This window comes from Ornithorhynchus anatinus, chromosome X5, assembly GCF_004115215.2.
Source record: "Ornithorhynchus anatinus isolate Pmale09 chromosome X5, mOrnAna1.pri.v4, whole genome shotgun sequence".
Classification (NCBI taxonomy): domain Eukaryota; kingdom Metazoa; phylum Chordata; class Mammalia; order Monotremata; family Ornithorhynchidae; genus Ornithorhynchus; species Ornithorhynchus anatinus.
The window spans coordinates 57,397,358-57,412,994 of record NC_041753.1 but is presented as its reverse complement, the minus strand read 5'-3'; the positions used below and the strand labels follow the sequence as shown (position 1 = coordinate 57,412,994).

Genomic DNA, 15,637 nt, shown 5'->3' with positions numbered 1-15,637 from the left:
ACTTGTCAGATGTGTGACTTTGGGCTAGCCACTTAACTTCTCTGGGCCACAGTTACCTCATCTGTAAAATGGGGATTAAAACTGTGAGCCCCATGTGGGACAACCTGATTACCCTGTATCTACCCAGGTGCTTAGAACAGTGCTTGGCACATAGTAAGCACTTAACAAATACCATCCAAAAAAAAGTTAAATATTTTCTTTCCCAGGTTATACGCATTTACTCTTCATACCTCTCCTTCACCTGGAACCAGGGTGGCCACCGAAGGCCCTTTGCTGATCCCCCAACCTTCATATATTTAATTTTAAATGTTTTATTTTCCTAACAAATTATTTCATTTTCAAGAGCTCATAGAATCAAGTTACTCAAGAAAGAACAATGGTAACAGTAGCAACAGTAACAATAAAAATAATCAATCAATGGCATCTATCAGAGATTCTGTGGCAGGTGTGCTCCTGGGAGATTAGCTTCTAGATCCGTTCTCCTCCCATACCACAGGACCAACCCCAGAGCAGGAGCCTCTCCTCGGAGGCTCCAATCCAAATGGAAAAGGCCAGGTTGGTCTGGATCTCCCAGAGATACCTCAGAGCAGACTGGAATTCCAGTGCTTCCCGCCTCCCAACCAAGAACCAGACTGTTCATTCAGATAAGGGGCCAGCCTGGATCCAAAGCAGAACTGGGGGGACTCCAGACCAAGGAGGTCACTCCATTCTCCATCTGCAGCCCCAGCAAATCACCAGTCTTTCTGGAAGTCCAGAACTAGCCTGATTCTGGATGTGGGAGACTGGTGTGCCCTTGTCCCTTTTGTCAGCCTCTCTAGAGGCAAGTGGCAATCCCCATTTTGCCCTGGAGTTTACTGAATTGGTTAAATGCCAAGGCGTGCCAACATCCTGAGATGCTACTGAAATGGGTCAACATCTGTGTAGATTGCCCCTCATTCTTAAAACACAATAAATACGATTGACTGAACGAACTGCACCACACAACGCCTTCAGAGGCACAATGAGGAAATCCTTCCATGAAGGTCAAGTATGTCTTTTTTAATCGGTATGTCCTAAAATTTATTTATTGAGTGCTTATTGGGTACAGAGCATTGCACTAAGCACTTGGGAGAGTACAATGCAACAGAGTTGGTAGACACATTTCTTGCCCAAAGGGATCCTTACGGTCTACATGGGGAGACAGATATTAAAGTAAATTATGGATATGCACCTAAGTGCTCGGTGAATATCAAGAGGTTAAGGGGTACAGATCTCAGTGCAGAATTGACACAGGAGGAAGAGGGAGGAGGGGAGATGAGGGCTTAGAGATGTTTTAATAAGGCTTTGAGGGTGCAGAGAGTGGGGTCCATCATATATGAAGCGGGAGGGAGTTCCAGGCCAGAGGGAGGACATGGGCAAAGGGTCGGTAGAGAGATAAACAAGATCGAGGTACAGTAGGCAGGTTGGCATTAGATAAGTGAAGTGTACAGGTTGGGTAGCAGCAGGAAATCAGCAAGATATAATAGGAGGCGGTGAGCTGTCAAAGTGTTTTAAAGCCAATGATAAGTTTCTCATTCATGTGCAGTGGCTGAGTAACCACTGAAAATTCTTGAGGAGTGGAGAACTGAATTTTTTTTTTTTTTTAGAAAAATGATCTGGGCAGCAAGCAGAGTGAAGTAAGGACTGAGTAGGAAGAGACAAGAGACAGAGAAGACAGTGAGGAAGCTGATGCAGTAGTCAATAGCTAGCCAAGTGCTTGGATCAGCATTTTGAAATGAGAAGAAAGGGCAGATTTTAGTGGTTATTAAGGTAGAACCAACAGAATTCAGAATGAATAAGTGGATTGAATGAGAGAGATGGGTTGAAGACATTGCCAAGGTTATGGGCTTGGGAGACAGGGAGGATAGTAGCGCTGTCTGCAGTGATGGGAAAGAAGGGGAGGACAGGGTTTGGGAAGGAAAATGAAGAGTTCTGTTTGGGACCTAAGTTTGAGGTGTGGGCAGGACATCCAAATCTAGATGTCTAACTCTCTTCCCCACTTCAAAGCCCTACTGAGAGCTCACCTCCTCTAAGAGGCCTTCCCAGACTGAGCTCCCCTTTTCCCTCTGCTCCCTCTCTGCTCCCCTTCCACCCTCTGCTCCCTCCCCCTTCTCCCCTTCACCTCCCCTCAGCTAAGCCCCTTTTCCCTCTGCTCCTCCCCCTCTCCCTTCCCCTCGCCTCAGCACTGCGCTCATTTGTATATATTTTTATTACCCTATTTATTTTGTTAATAAGGTGTACATCCCCTTGATTCTATTTATCGTGATTATGTTGTCTTGTTTTTGTCCGTCTGTCTCCCCGGATTAGACTGTGAGCCCATCATTGAGCAGGGATTATCTCTATCTGTTGCCAAATTGTATATTCCAAGCACTTAGTACAGTGCTCTGCACAAAGTAAGTGCTGAATAAATACGGTTGAATGTCCTGAAGGCAGGAGGAAATGTGAGGCTGCAGAGAAGGAGAGAGGTCAGGGCTGGAGAGGTAGTTTTGGGAATCATTCACAGGGAGATGGTAATTGAAGCCCTGGGAGTGAAGCCATGAGTTCTCCAAGGGAGCGAGTGTATAGAGAGAATGGAAGGGGTCCCAGAACCGAGCCTTGAGAGACTCCCACAGTTAGAGGGTGGGAGGCAGAGGGGGAGCCTGCAAAAGAGACTGAAAATGAGCACCCAGAGTGATAGAGGGAGAACCAGGAGAGGACAGTGAAAGTAGAAAAGAGGTTGGATAGTGTTTCCAGGAGAAGGGGGTGGTCCACAGGGTTAAAGGCATCTGAGAAGTTGAGGAGGATTAGGATTAGGATGGAGTAGAGACTATTGGCTTTAGCAAGAAGTTGGTCACTGGTGGTCTTAGAGAAGACAGTTTCCATGGAACGGAAGGAGTGGGAGCCAGATTGGAGAGGGTTAAGGAGGGAATTGGAGAGGAAATGGAAGCAGCAAGTGAGGCAATTTACTCCAGAAATTTGAAGAGAAATGATAGGAGGGATAGGGAGCAATAACGGGAAGGAGCTGGGGGGGGGGGGGGGCGGGGGCGGGCAAAGGAGGGTTTTTTCAGCATCGGGGATAAATGAGCATGTTTGAAAGCAGTGGGCTGCATTTCACACCCAAACATTATTTCCAGCTGGTGCTAGTCTTTCCCTGGAGCCACACACAAGATCCAGGCTCACAAATATCCAACCAAACTGGGGAGGACATTAGGGGTGATTCTGGTTTGCATATGACCATGGGGGTGACCATTAGGAGGAGTCTGGATTGCCTCGTGACTGGGGGAGGAGGAGGCGTGGTCATGTGAGACCGTAATTTTAAGGTTGTTGGACTTGATAGGATGCCCAGACAACCTGGGATGCCAACAGCACGATTGTCATAGAAATCGCAAGTCCATCGCAGTACTAAGGTTTCTTCTCAAATCATTATGTGAAAGAATTGTCCAAGATAAAAACACATTCTAAGAAAACTAGAATGTTCCCTAAAACTTGTTTACTAAGACTTTCTTTTGCAAATATTTCAATACCATACCAATTATTATTTGAATGTTGTATTAAATGAGTTTTGGAGAACAGGGAAATCTGGTTTAGAGTTCGCTGAATGGGTTTTTATTTTCTATTCAATAAACTCCTTTAAGAAAGATATTTCTTTCTCGGATACAGCCAGCCCCCGGCACACCAAATAAATGGTCATGTAACAGATGTCACAACAAAGAGCTAGGTACAGTATGAAACCCATATAACTCACCCAGCATTTTGTTTCCTCATTGTGTCTACCTACCTGGAATTTCTTTGTGCTGTTTCTCAAATCTAGACTGGCTATAAGCCAGCTATCTGATGGTTCTTTGGCCGACCATAATAAACGATCAAAGTTTTCTCCTTCAAATCTCACATAGAGATTTAGCCGGCTAGGATCAGATGAAGTCTCTGAAGATGTGGTGATCTGATAGACCAGCCTAATACAGCTCCACTCCTCTGCTTGTAGTTCAGGGCTCAGCAGAACCGCTTTCTCTCCTTGAGTAGCAAAGGAAGTGTCCATGTAAATGTAATGACCTATAAATGCATAAGAGAAAGTATGAGAATCATCAAGTGTTTGCCACTTGAAGAATAGATGGTATCACAGTATGTATTTACTCTATCAGCCTCCTTGCTGACTTTCCCGCCTCCTGTTTCTCCCACTCCAGTCCATACTTCATTCTGCTGCCCACATCATTTTCCTACAAAAACGTTCAGGCCATGTTTTCCCACTCCTCAAAAACATCCAGTGGTTGCCCATCCACTGCCGCATCAAACAAAAACTCCTGACCATCAGCTTTACAGCAGTCAGTCACCTTGGCCCCTCTTACCTCACCTTGCTACTCTTCTATTACAACCCAGCCCACACACTTCACTCCTCTAATGCCAACCTACTCACTGCGCTTCAGTCTCATCTACCTCGCTGCTGACCACTCACCCCCGTCATGCCCCTGGCCTGAAATGCCCTTCCTTTTTATATCCAACAGACAATGACTCTCCCCACCTTCAAAGCCTTATTGAAGGCACATTTCCTTCAAGAGACTTTCCCTGACTAAGCCCTCCTTTCCTCTTTTCCCACTCCCTTCTGCATCACCCTGACTTGCTCTCTTTATTCACCACCAAGCCACAGCCCTACATCACTTATGTACATGTCTGTAATTTATTTATTTATATTAATGTCCATCTCCCCCTCTAGACTGTAAGCTCCTTGTGGGCAGGGAATGTGTCTGCTATATTGCTATATTTTATTGCCATTGTTCTTGTCTGTCTGTCTCCCCCGATTAGACTGTAAGCCTGTCAAAGGGCAGGGACTGTCTCTATCTCTTGCCGACTTGTTCATTCCAAGCGCTTAGTACAGTGCTCTGCACATAGTAAGTGCTCAATAAATACTATTGAATGAATGAATATTGTTGTTTTGTACTCTCCCAAGCGCTTAGTACAGTGCTCTGCACACAGTAGCTGCCCAGTAAATATGATGGACTGATTGAAAGACCAAAGCACCAAGTATCAGAATTTCAGCCAAATAACATTTCAGCAGATCTAAAGGTGCACCCTCTTACCCAGAGACCAAAGGAAACAATTCACCATGAGCAAGTTTTCCACACATTCCCCTTGCTGACTGATCATTTTTAGTCATCCCATCCTCTTCAAGTTCCCTCACAAAAAGATACTCTTGAACAGAAGACTAGGAAGAAACAAAGGTCAGGAACTGGAAGGTAAACAGACAGAAATGGGAGGTATGACTTAAGGCCTGCCCCCTTTTTAATAACTCTCCTACTTTCCCCTATCTCTTCCTGAAGCTGGTGTGGTAGATAGGGTAAGGAGTGATTGGGTCTTGAAGAAACAGGCTCCAGGGAAGAACAGAATTAGATAAAGTGGATGCCCAGAGTTGTGAAACCTATGGGAATCAGGAAGGCAGAGACACAGGCATTAGCAAAGAGATGGTGGGAGAATGGCTAAGTAGCATGCTTCTCCCATAAACAGTTCAAAACATTCATATAGCGAAGCAGCATGGCCTAGTCGATAGAACACAAGCCTGGGAGTCAGAAGGACCTGGGTTCTAATCCCAGCTCCACCACTTGCCTGCTGTGTGACCTTGGGCAAAAACTTCTCTTCTCTGGGCCCCAATTAACTCATCTGTAAAATGGGGATTAGGACTGTGAACCCCATGTGGGACAGGGACTTTGTCCAACCCGATTTGGTGGTACCTACCCCAGCGCTTAGTACAGTGCCTGGTACATAGTGAGCGCTTAACAAATACCACAGTATAGTTTTGCTGGTTGGTTTCTAAAACATCTGGGATTGTTCAGTATTGAATTAACTGTTTTGAACTATGTTTTAACTAAATGAAGCTCCAATCTGCCATCCACTCTCAAATGAATCCAGAACTACAAAAAACAATAAAATTCTCCACCAGTCTTCCAAATGACCAACTAGGCCTGAAGAGTGCAAGAGAACAATACATGTTTAACTTGCTTGGAATCAGCACAGCATCATGTGATAAGGAAGGAGATGGTAATGATGGGCTTAGGTGTGTAGGGCTATTTTTGCATAACCTCCCCAGTGCCTCCCTCCCCCCGCCCAGCCCCCAATTCTATGCAATTCATCCAGTTCTTGTCCCATTTCAAAAATCCATTTATTAGGGCGTGTGCAGGTGAGCAAAGTTTTGGATTTCTGATGAATGATTCCAAAGACGTTTAAGAATGGATGAAACCAGAATGCTCAGAGATTTACTGAGGAACGATTTTCAGGAAGATCTTGCTTTTTTTACTGACTTTAAGTGATGGATTAAAAGAAGCATATAATTAAGAGCCAGTGGATAGCAATTGCTGGGCTATTTTCATACTAGGTTTGTGAGAACCCTACTGGATGACACATTCTCTAGAGCTTCAAAATATGACAGTCACGTTTTTGGAGATGCTTAAACATACATTGAAAAGGCAGCCTAAAATTACCAATTGCTTGGGTTGAATAGCTTCCCTGCTCAAAGAATATGATTTTAAGTGGCAATTCATTTCCAAATGTCCCCTGGCACTTTTAATCAGCTTGTTTACATTTCCATTTGGCTCAGAAAAGACATCAGGCATTTATGTTTATTTGAACTATAGTCATCCTTGAAATTTAAAAAACCCTTCTTGATCCACCCTTGGGGCCAAGAGAAACCAAGTGCTTCAGAGAGATGATATGCTCAGTTTGGGGCCTGGGATATGACATAATAAGATGTTAAACATTCAGCTATCCAAAGGGCCAACAGGAGAGATATTAATGGCCATGAATATTCCCAACAGTAACTAGAGATTAGTATTGATCCAACAGTTGGGGCTATACAAAGGTAGGAGGAGAAGATAGGATAACAGTCCACCCTTACCAGTTTACAAATGTTTTTCCACCAAACCAAGAAGAATAAAAGGTACTTCCTTCTCAATTCTGTGTGAGAGGTCTTGGGGACTATGGGCTTGGAAGTCAGAGCTCATGGGTTCTAATCCCGAATCCACCCCTTGTCAGCTGTTACTTTGGGCAAGTCAGTTAACTTCTCTGTGCCTCAGTTACCTCATCTGTAAAATGGGGATCAAGACTGTATGCCCCAAATGGGACAACCTGATAACCTTGTATCTAGCCCAGTGCTTAGAACAGTGCTTGGCATATAGTAAGTGCTTAACAAATATCATTATTATCATTATTATTATTATTATTATGGAATATGTTTTGAATCTGTTCAGAACTTCAAGGCCATGATTCCTAAAATAGGCCTGTGCTCTATCCACTTGGCCACACTGTTTGAGTGTCAGAAGGACCTGGGTTCTAGTCCTGGCTCTGCTATTTGTCTGCTGTGTGACCTTGGGTAAATCACTTAACTTCTCTGTGCCTCAGTTACCTCAAGTGTAAAATGGGGATTATGTCTGTGAGACAGGGACTGTGTCCAACTTGATTTGTTTGCAACCACCCCAGCATTTAGGGCAGTGCCTGGCACATAGGAAGCCCTTAACAAATACCACAATTATTATTATTATAACTATTATTAAGGTCTGAGGCCTAGGGATTCCATCTTGTTTACATTTAAGAAATAATGTTACTTTTGATTGTAGATACCTCATAAAAACAAATAGCTTTTAATAGAAATATTCATCTTCCTCCTCCTTTCAACTATAGAATATATTTGTTATTATAGAGAACTGTCTCCAGGATGAAATCATCATCATTATTATTATGATATTTCTTAAGCAATTCTTACGGGCCAAAGCACTTTGCTAAATTCTGCAGTAGATGGCAGATAATCAGATCCGATACAGTCCCTGTCCCATACAGGACATATAATCTAAGATATAAGTATCTTAAATTCATTTTACTGGTTAGGAAACTGAGGTTGAGTATTACTGATTGTAGCCCTCCATCCACATACCTGGATCCCTGTAAGAGAAGTCCCTCAAAAGTCACAACTTCCACTGCCATAGCATCCCATCATAGTTACCCAAAACACAAGCTGCCATATCCTGCGTTCCGAAGCAATGCCATTTCCTGGAGGTGGGTGAACTGGAGAATCGCCCAGCCAGTGGTCCCCTCAACTTCAGGAGCAAGGTTGGGAGGCACCCCCACTCTCATTCCTAGAAGCAGCGTGGCTCAGTGTAAAGAGCACGGGCTTAGGAGTCAGAGGTCATGGTTTCTAATCCTGACTCCAACACCTGTCAGCTGTGTGACTACGGGCAAGGCACTCGACTTCTCGGTGCCTCAGTTACCTCATCTGTAAAATGGGGATTAAGACTGTGAGCCTCACGTGGGACAACCTGATTACCCTGTATCTACCCCAGCACTTAGAACAGTGCTCGGCACATAGTAAGCGCTTAATAAATACCAACATTATTAGAAGGCCCATCTCCTCCAAGAAGCATTTCCCCGATTAAGCCTTCCTCTCCTCTTCTACCACTCTTCTGCCCCACTCTTACTTGCTCCTTCATTCATCCTCCCTCCCATCCCCACAGCACATATGTATATATATGTATATCTCTGTAATTTATTTATTTATTTATTTATTTGTTTATATTCACGTTGTCTCCCCCTCTAGACTGTGAGCTCATCGTGGGCAGGAATGTGTCTGTTGTTATATTGAACTCACCCAAGAGTTTAGTACAGTGCTTTGCATAAAGTAAGCATTCAATAAATAATATTGACTGACTGAATGAATCCCTTCACTCCCTTCGATATCCCAAATTCAGAAGCAGTGTGGCTCAGTGGCCAGAGCCTGCTGTTGGGAGTCAGAGGTCGTGGGTTCTAATCCCGGCTCTGCCACATCAGCTGTGTGACTTTGGGCAAGTCACTTAACTTCTCTGTGCCTCAGTTACCTCATCTGGAAAATGGGGATTAAGACTGTGAGCCCCACGTGGGACAACCTAATTACCTTGTATCTACCCAGCGCTTAGAACAGTGCTTGGCACATAGTAAGCGCTTAACAAATACCAAATTATTATCTCAGGAAGCTGTTCTTCCAGTCTTGATGTCGATCAATAAATTGTATTTATTGAGCACTTACTTTGTGTAGAGCACTTTACTAAGCGCTTGCCAGAGTACAATATCACAGAGTTGGTAGATACATTCCCTGCCCACAATGAGTTTATGGTCCAGAGGGGGACACAAACGTTAATATAAGTAAACAAATTACAGATATGTACATAAGTGCTATGGGACTAAGGGCTATTTGGGTGGTCTGGGGCATTTGAGAGAGGACTGCTTGAATGCTCTGGGGTATTTCCTGGCTGAGATTTTGCACACTTCTTACAGGAAGCTACCATCAGTTTGACTAACATGACCTCTCTACTTGAAAACTTTTCTTATCTGACTGTCCAGGGAGGAAAGGAAGGTCCTCTTCATTCTCTTGTCTCTTCTTGATTATTGTTTTCTATCATTCCAAGGCACTCCCTTTTTTAGTATTTTGTGTTCTTAACATCGACCCTTTTCTTGAGGATTCTCCAATCATCTTGCCCTTTTATCCCATTCTGAGTTCCATTTAGCTTGAAAGATAATCCTTTTGTGCTTCCTTGCTGACACCAGCAATTACCCTGATTTGATCAACCTCCCCTTTACACTTTATTTATTCCTTTGCTCTGCCCCACCCAGTCCTTCTGCTCCTTTTCTGTATTATTCCCCCCAACAATTTTTGCATAACCTAAACCTCATACATCAACCACCTCAACCCCGAGAATTTAAGTCCCACAGTGAGTCAGTGGTGGAGCTAGTTGTCAACAGGCCATGATCAGGACAGATGAATTTAATGAAGGATGCTCAAACAATAATTTTGTCACCTGGTAACAAAATAATAATAATAATAATGATGATGGTATTCGTTAACCACTTACTAAGCCTTGAACACTGTTCGAAGTGCTAGGGTAGATACAAGCTAATCAAGTTGGACATAGTCCCTGTCCTACATAGGGTTCACAGTCTTAATCACCATTTTACAGATGAGGTAACTGAAGCCCAGAGAAGTGAAGTGACTTGCCCAAGCTCACGCAGCAGACAAGTGGTGGAGTTGGGTTAGAACCCAGGTCCTTCTGACTCCCAGGCCCATGCTCTGGCCGTTAGGCCTTGCTGCTTCCCTCACAAATAGTCTCACAACCAGTGAAATTTCCTTATGATTCTTTCACATACATATATTCGTTTTTAAATTCCCTTTTTAAAGATCCAACAAAAAATACAATGTTAATCCTTAAAAGGTTCCCCAAACACAAGCTTGTTAGAAAACATTTGGAAGACAATTCAGGGAACTGCTCTTCCATATTAGAGTACTTTAAGTTTATCAAACAACATCATTTTAAGGAATTAGAATCTGCATAGGTCAGCAACACATTAACAAATAGTGGTGCGATCAGCACTTCTCTGATGGTTCTAATTCCATTTTTGTTCCCATAACAATAGGAAAACGATTCTCATCATTCACTGAGTTCCTGAAAATAATGATTCCAGTTATGGCAACCAAAGTTAATGCATTTTTAAAAGATTATAAAGCACTGGCTCCGCCAGAAGTCAAAAACTGCCAGAAGGTGTTCTTTAATGCACGTAGTTTGTAAACACTGAAACTGCAACCACAGACATGTGCCCCATCCTTTCACGGGGTCTTTATGAGGAGTGGTTGGTAATTCTGCCAACAACAGTGCCAGCTTTGGGAGAAGAGGAAAAAAAATGCATTAAGTTTAAAAGTTCCAAGGGGTTGAGGAATGGAGGTTCTTAACTCCAGGGCTTTTTTCTATAGGTACCCCCTGGAATGAGTCACTGTTATTAGATGAGGTGGAAAAAAAAAAGCATCTAAAGTAGGTGCTTGAAAAAATGCCAACAGTCAGAATCAATTAATCTGTTTGCAGAGCACCGTAATAAGAACTTGGGAGAGTGCAATACAACAGAGTCGGTAGGTGTGTTCCCTACCCACGAAGAGCTTACAGTCAAAAGCAGAAGACTAAACATTTAAGCTGGGAAATTCAGTTAAAATAACTTTCTGTTTTTTTAAAGGATACTGTTGCCTTTTGGTCCAGGTCTAGGTTTAGAGCAAGATCAGATCAACACAAGAATGTGAACTCCGTCCCCAGCCCTAAGCTAGACAGAGTCTGGTCACTCTTCTGGGCGAGAGAAGGGCCAGAGAGGTACTGTGGAGTCGTGCAGGTCTAGCAGTGAGGCAACAGTCTTTTCTCCACCTTTGTAGGAAACTGCTTCCCTGCCCATAAGAAGAGGCCGGGGGTCTCTCACCCCTCCCTCGGAAGTCTTGTCTGATCCAGTTGGTCGGTCAGACCAGCCCGAGGTAAGGTGATCACGTGGTCTGAAATTCTGAGATCTATGTTCTTGCTTCGATTCTTTGGGAAGCACTGGAGTCCCTTTTAACCAACACGATCACCCTAGGGGCACCAGTAGTAGACATCCACAGCCAGGCTCCAGGTGACGGGAGACTCTGCCAACACCACAGTCGATTAAGATGGCAGCAAAGCTACCACCACCTGGAATGCAGCCGTGGGCTACCTTCTGCCTAGACTGTGGAGGTGAGTCATAGGGTTCCTAGAGGGTTACCGCTCCTGGGCCAGACCTAATGCCCCTTCCTCTTGTCCCTTCTTCCCCTTTTTCTAAGTGCTTCTGCTGCTTCTTCTACACACTAAAAGTTCTGGTCTTGCCACAGCAAGACCATTGGATTAATCTCTTCCCTGGTCTCCAAGGTCACACAGAGGTCACTTCCAGAAGCATCCTTGGCCCACACCTCTCCTCACCTCAAAATTCTTCACCAGCTTTGTGTCTTTGCCTGACATAGCGTTCTGCACCAAGTGGGCACTAAAGGAATGTTATTACTACTAAAACGGTTTGGAACCAGTGCTCTTTTCAAATAAAAAAGTTATCTTCCAATAAAGTTCAATGTATACAAACGACAAATTCTCTTATGTTCAAATTGGTAAATTCCTTAATGCAAAATCAAAGCTCGACTGACACTAAACACAGCTTTGGAGTCTCGACTGCTTGTGATGGTGATACCATAAAAGTCATTTTTAGGATGAAGCGCAAAACTGTGTGCGGTGCTCCTGCCATGAAGATTGCTTACTGTGCTTTATTTTGGGGACTTTACTTTAGAGCAAAAGTGACGTGAGTTTCTGAAGGCTGCATTAAAAAAAAAAAACATGCCAAGAGTAATCCAGATTATATCAACGGCAGTTAAATAACTAACATAACAAATGTGTTGAAAGGTAATACTTAAAAAGCAAAGATCCCATTTATTCCTCTACTCACCATATAAGCATACAACTTGTTTATTGGAAGATGTTTGCTACTGTTGTAGAAGGGGTTCTTTTTTAGCACTGAGCCAAGATGTGGAAAAGCTAAGTATTGGTGTTTGATGCACTCATCGATGATCTTATGCTCTTGGCATGGAAATCACAGGAAGATTTGCTCATCATCCCTTCCATCCATTTATCCCATTTCTACCCCCAATCCTTTCCGACTGTAGTTTATCTTTATAATTCCCTCTCCCTACAATTCCTTCCATCATTCAAACATCTCTTTGAAATTCCACCTCCAGACTAATTGAGAGGTAGTGTTTTCCAGCTGGCCCCACCCTGTCTAAATATGTGATTTCCCCAAGCTCTTCACTCAGCAATTCATAAAATGCCCTTACTCCTTTGTTTCACACAACGTACTTTGCTTATTTGTGCACTTGTTCATTGTTCCGGTGTCCATATTCTGTATACCATGTTAGTGTTGCTTATCTGCCATTGTAAATTTCTAAGAAACATGGACCCCATCTCCAATTTGCTTAGTAGAGAGCCTAACCCAGCACCAAACTCAGCCAGACAACTAATGAATGCTTTCTACAAAGATGATGATGGTGACTATATTGAAATACACCATTATGACAGTGTCTACAAGTAATTTTGTTTGAAAACGACCAAAATTTATATTTAAAAAAAATCTAAACAAGAATATCATTCCTGGCTTTATTCTGCTCTACTCTTCCCTACAAAATAGAAACTTGACTGGCCTTGGAACCAAAATCTTCCGGACCATTCAGAAGCTATGCAATATTTTCCATTCCTTGATGTTCAGTTTGCATTTGGCCACAAGACATGCCTCAGTACAAGTTAGGCCAGCAAAACACACAGATTGGCAAGGCACATGGAAACCTAGGAAACGCACCATGTAAACAAACAATAATCCTAAAGAATTTGCAATCAAAACAACTTCCAAACCCAACTTATCTGTTTCCTTGAGACCCTGAAGTACAAACACCCACACACCCACACACACACACCTAACGAATTTAGAAAAATTTACAAGAAAATGAAGGTTGAGGCTATGCATATGAAAAACTAATGAAAACTAGCCAGCAATCTTTTCTTTCTAATTTGTATTCCTTGGGAACTGATAAGATGGTTGCCATTAAAACACTATTTTAAGTCATGCATATAACTTAATTTTAAAATTTATGCAAATTTTAATCCTACTTGTTATATAGCACCACCAAGAAGCTCAAGTCAAGTTCCAAGTTTAAATTTATTTGTTTCAATCCAATTCAGCTGCACAAGCTCCCCGAGAGTTAGGTTGTAGTTAGGTTAGGTTAGTTTCTTATGGGCAGAGACTATGCCTACCAACTCTATTGTACTGTACTTATTGTACTCTCTCAAGTGCTGAGCACAGTGTTCTGCACTCAGTAAGCACTCAATAAATACCACTGATTGATTGATTGGGTTGGGGCGGTGGTATTAGTCGTAGTTCTTGGATGAGGCGAAGGAACAGAGATTATGTGACTTACTCAAGGTCACTTGGTGAAAAGGGAGGAGAATCTGACAAAAATTCCACTTTGAAATTCACTGCATCTCTATGTATTAAAAGTCTGTGGAAACTCAGAAATGTCAATTAAAAGAAGACCCTCTAGCTTTGGTTTTCAAAAACCCTTAAAAATCAGTGCTGAACAGTTACTAAAATTCCTTTGCTTTTATTTTTTACTTCTTAATGGCCATACAAACTGCATACCCAAGGATCTGTGGCCTTAAAGCTGTAATAATTTCAACAAAACCCTAAATCACACAACTCCAGGATTATTAACTTTGCACTTCTATGCAGGCTATGAGTCACACAATATGTGTCTCAACATGATCAATTTTAAATGCTTGGCCTGTCCCACCAGAGAAACAACTCTAGTTCCTCATCTTAGCAAAAATGAAAAAAAAAAAACCTCTCTCCCTAGATTTTCTCATTATTAATTATTTCAGATCACAAGGGCACTATATAATGAGTTTCTGCTTCAGTGGGTTGTGAGGCTGCTATCCAAGTGACTCTCCTTGGCTAAGTTCTTTTTGAAGAGATAAATTCAGTATTATTCTTCATGCTTCCATAACAGCACCCAGGCAATACTGTAAACCACCTACAGCTTCTAAAAGTGCTTAATTTACAACCAGAAAATAGCTTGAGACCCTGTAGATGGAACTGTACGTAGGCCTGGTCCACCAGCCTTTGGTTCCCAAGTGTCGTGAGCTTATGGGGCTGGGACAGGCTACACTGAGCTCCTCATCTTCCCTCCCAAACCCGGTCCTCTCCCAGACTTCTCTATCACCCTGGATGGCACGACCATCCTTCCCGTCTCTCAGGCCTGCAATCTCGATGTCATCCTTGACTCGTCTCTCTCGTTCACCCCACACATCCTATCCGTTACCAAGACCTGCCGGTTTCACCTTTACAATATCGCCAAGATCCGCCCTTTCCTCTCCACCCAAATGGCTACCTTACTGCTACAGGCTCTCGTTATATCCCGGCTAGACTACTGTGTCAGCCTTCTCTCTGACCTCCCTTCCTCCTCTCTCGCCCCGCTCCGGTCTATTCTTCACTCCGCTGCCCGGCTCATCTTCCTGCAGAAACGATCTGGGCATGTCACTCCCCTTCTTAAACAACTCCAGTGGTTGCCTATCGACCTCCGCTCCAAACAAAAACTCCTCACTCTAGGCTTCAAGGCTCTCCATCACCTTGCCCCTTCCTACCTCTCCTCCCTTCTCTCTTTCTACCGCCCACCCCGCACGCTCCGCTCCTCTGCCGCCCACCTCCTCACCGTCCCTCGGTCTCGCCTATCCCGCCGTCGACCCCTGGGTCACGTCCTCCCGCGGTCCTGGAACGCCCTCCCTCCTCACCTCCGCCAAACTGATTCTCTTCCCCTCTTCAAAACCCAACTTAAAACTCACCTCCTCCAAGAGGCCTTCCCAGACTGAGCTCCTCTTCTCCCTCTAATCCCTCTGCCACCCCCCGTTTACCTCTCCGCAGCTAAACCCTCTTTTCCCCCTTTCCCTCTGCTCCTCCACCTCTCCCTTCCCATCCCCACAGCACTGTACTCGTCCGCTCAACTGTATATATTTCCATTACCCTATTTATTTTGTTAATGAATTGTACATTGCCTTGATTCTATTTAGTTGCCATTGTTTTTACGAGATGTTCTTCCCCTTGACTATTTATTGCCATTGTTCTCGTCTGTCCGTCTCCCCCGATTAGACTGTAAGCCCATCAAACGGCAGGGACTGTCTCTATCTGTTGCCGACTTGTTCATTCCAAGCGCTTAGTACAGTGCTCTGCACTTAGTAAGCACTCAATAAATACTATTGAATGAATGAATGAATACACAAAGTCC

The 15,637-nt window shown here is 43.5% G+C and overlaps 1 protein-coding gene across 2 annotated transcripts in view; it reads right to left on the bottom strand.

Moving 5' to 3' along the window:
- The window catches only part of MAMDC2 (MAM domain containing 2), a 140,126-nt gene that overhangs the window by 80,612 nt on the left and 43,877 nt on the right, over positions 1-15,637 (bottom strand). For both annotated transcript variants that reach the window (XM_029056086.2, XM_029056085.2), the window contains exon 3: positions 3,776-4,047. In XM_029056086.2, coding sequence (XP_028911919.1) covers positions 3,776-4,047 — 272 coding nt within the window. The remainder of the gene's footprint in view (positions 1-3,775; positions 4,048-15,637) is intronic.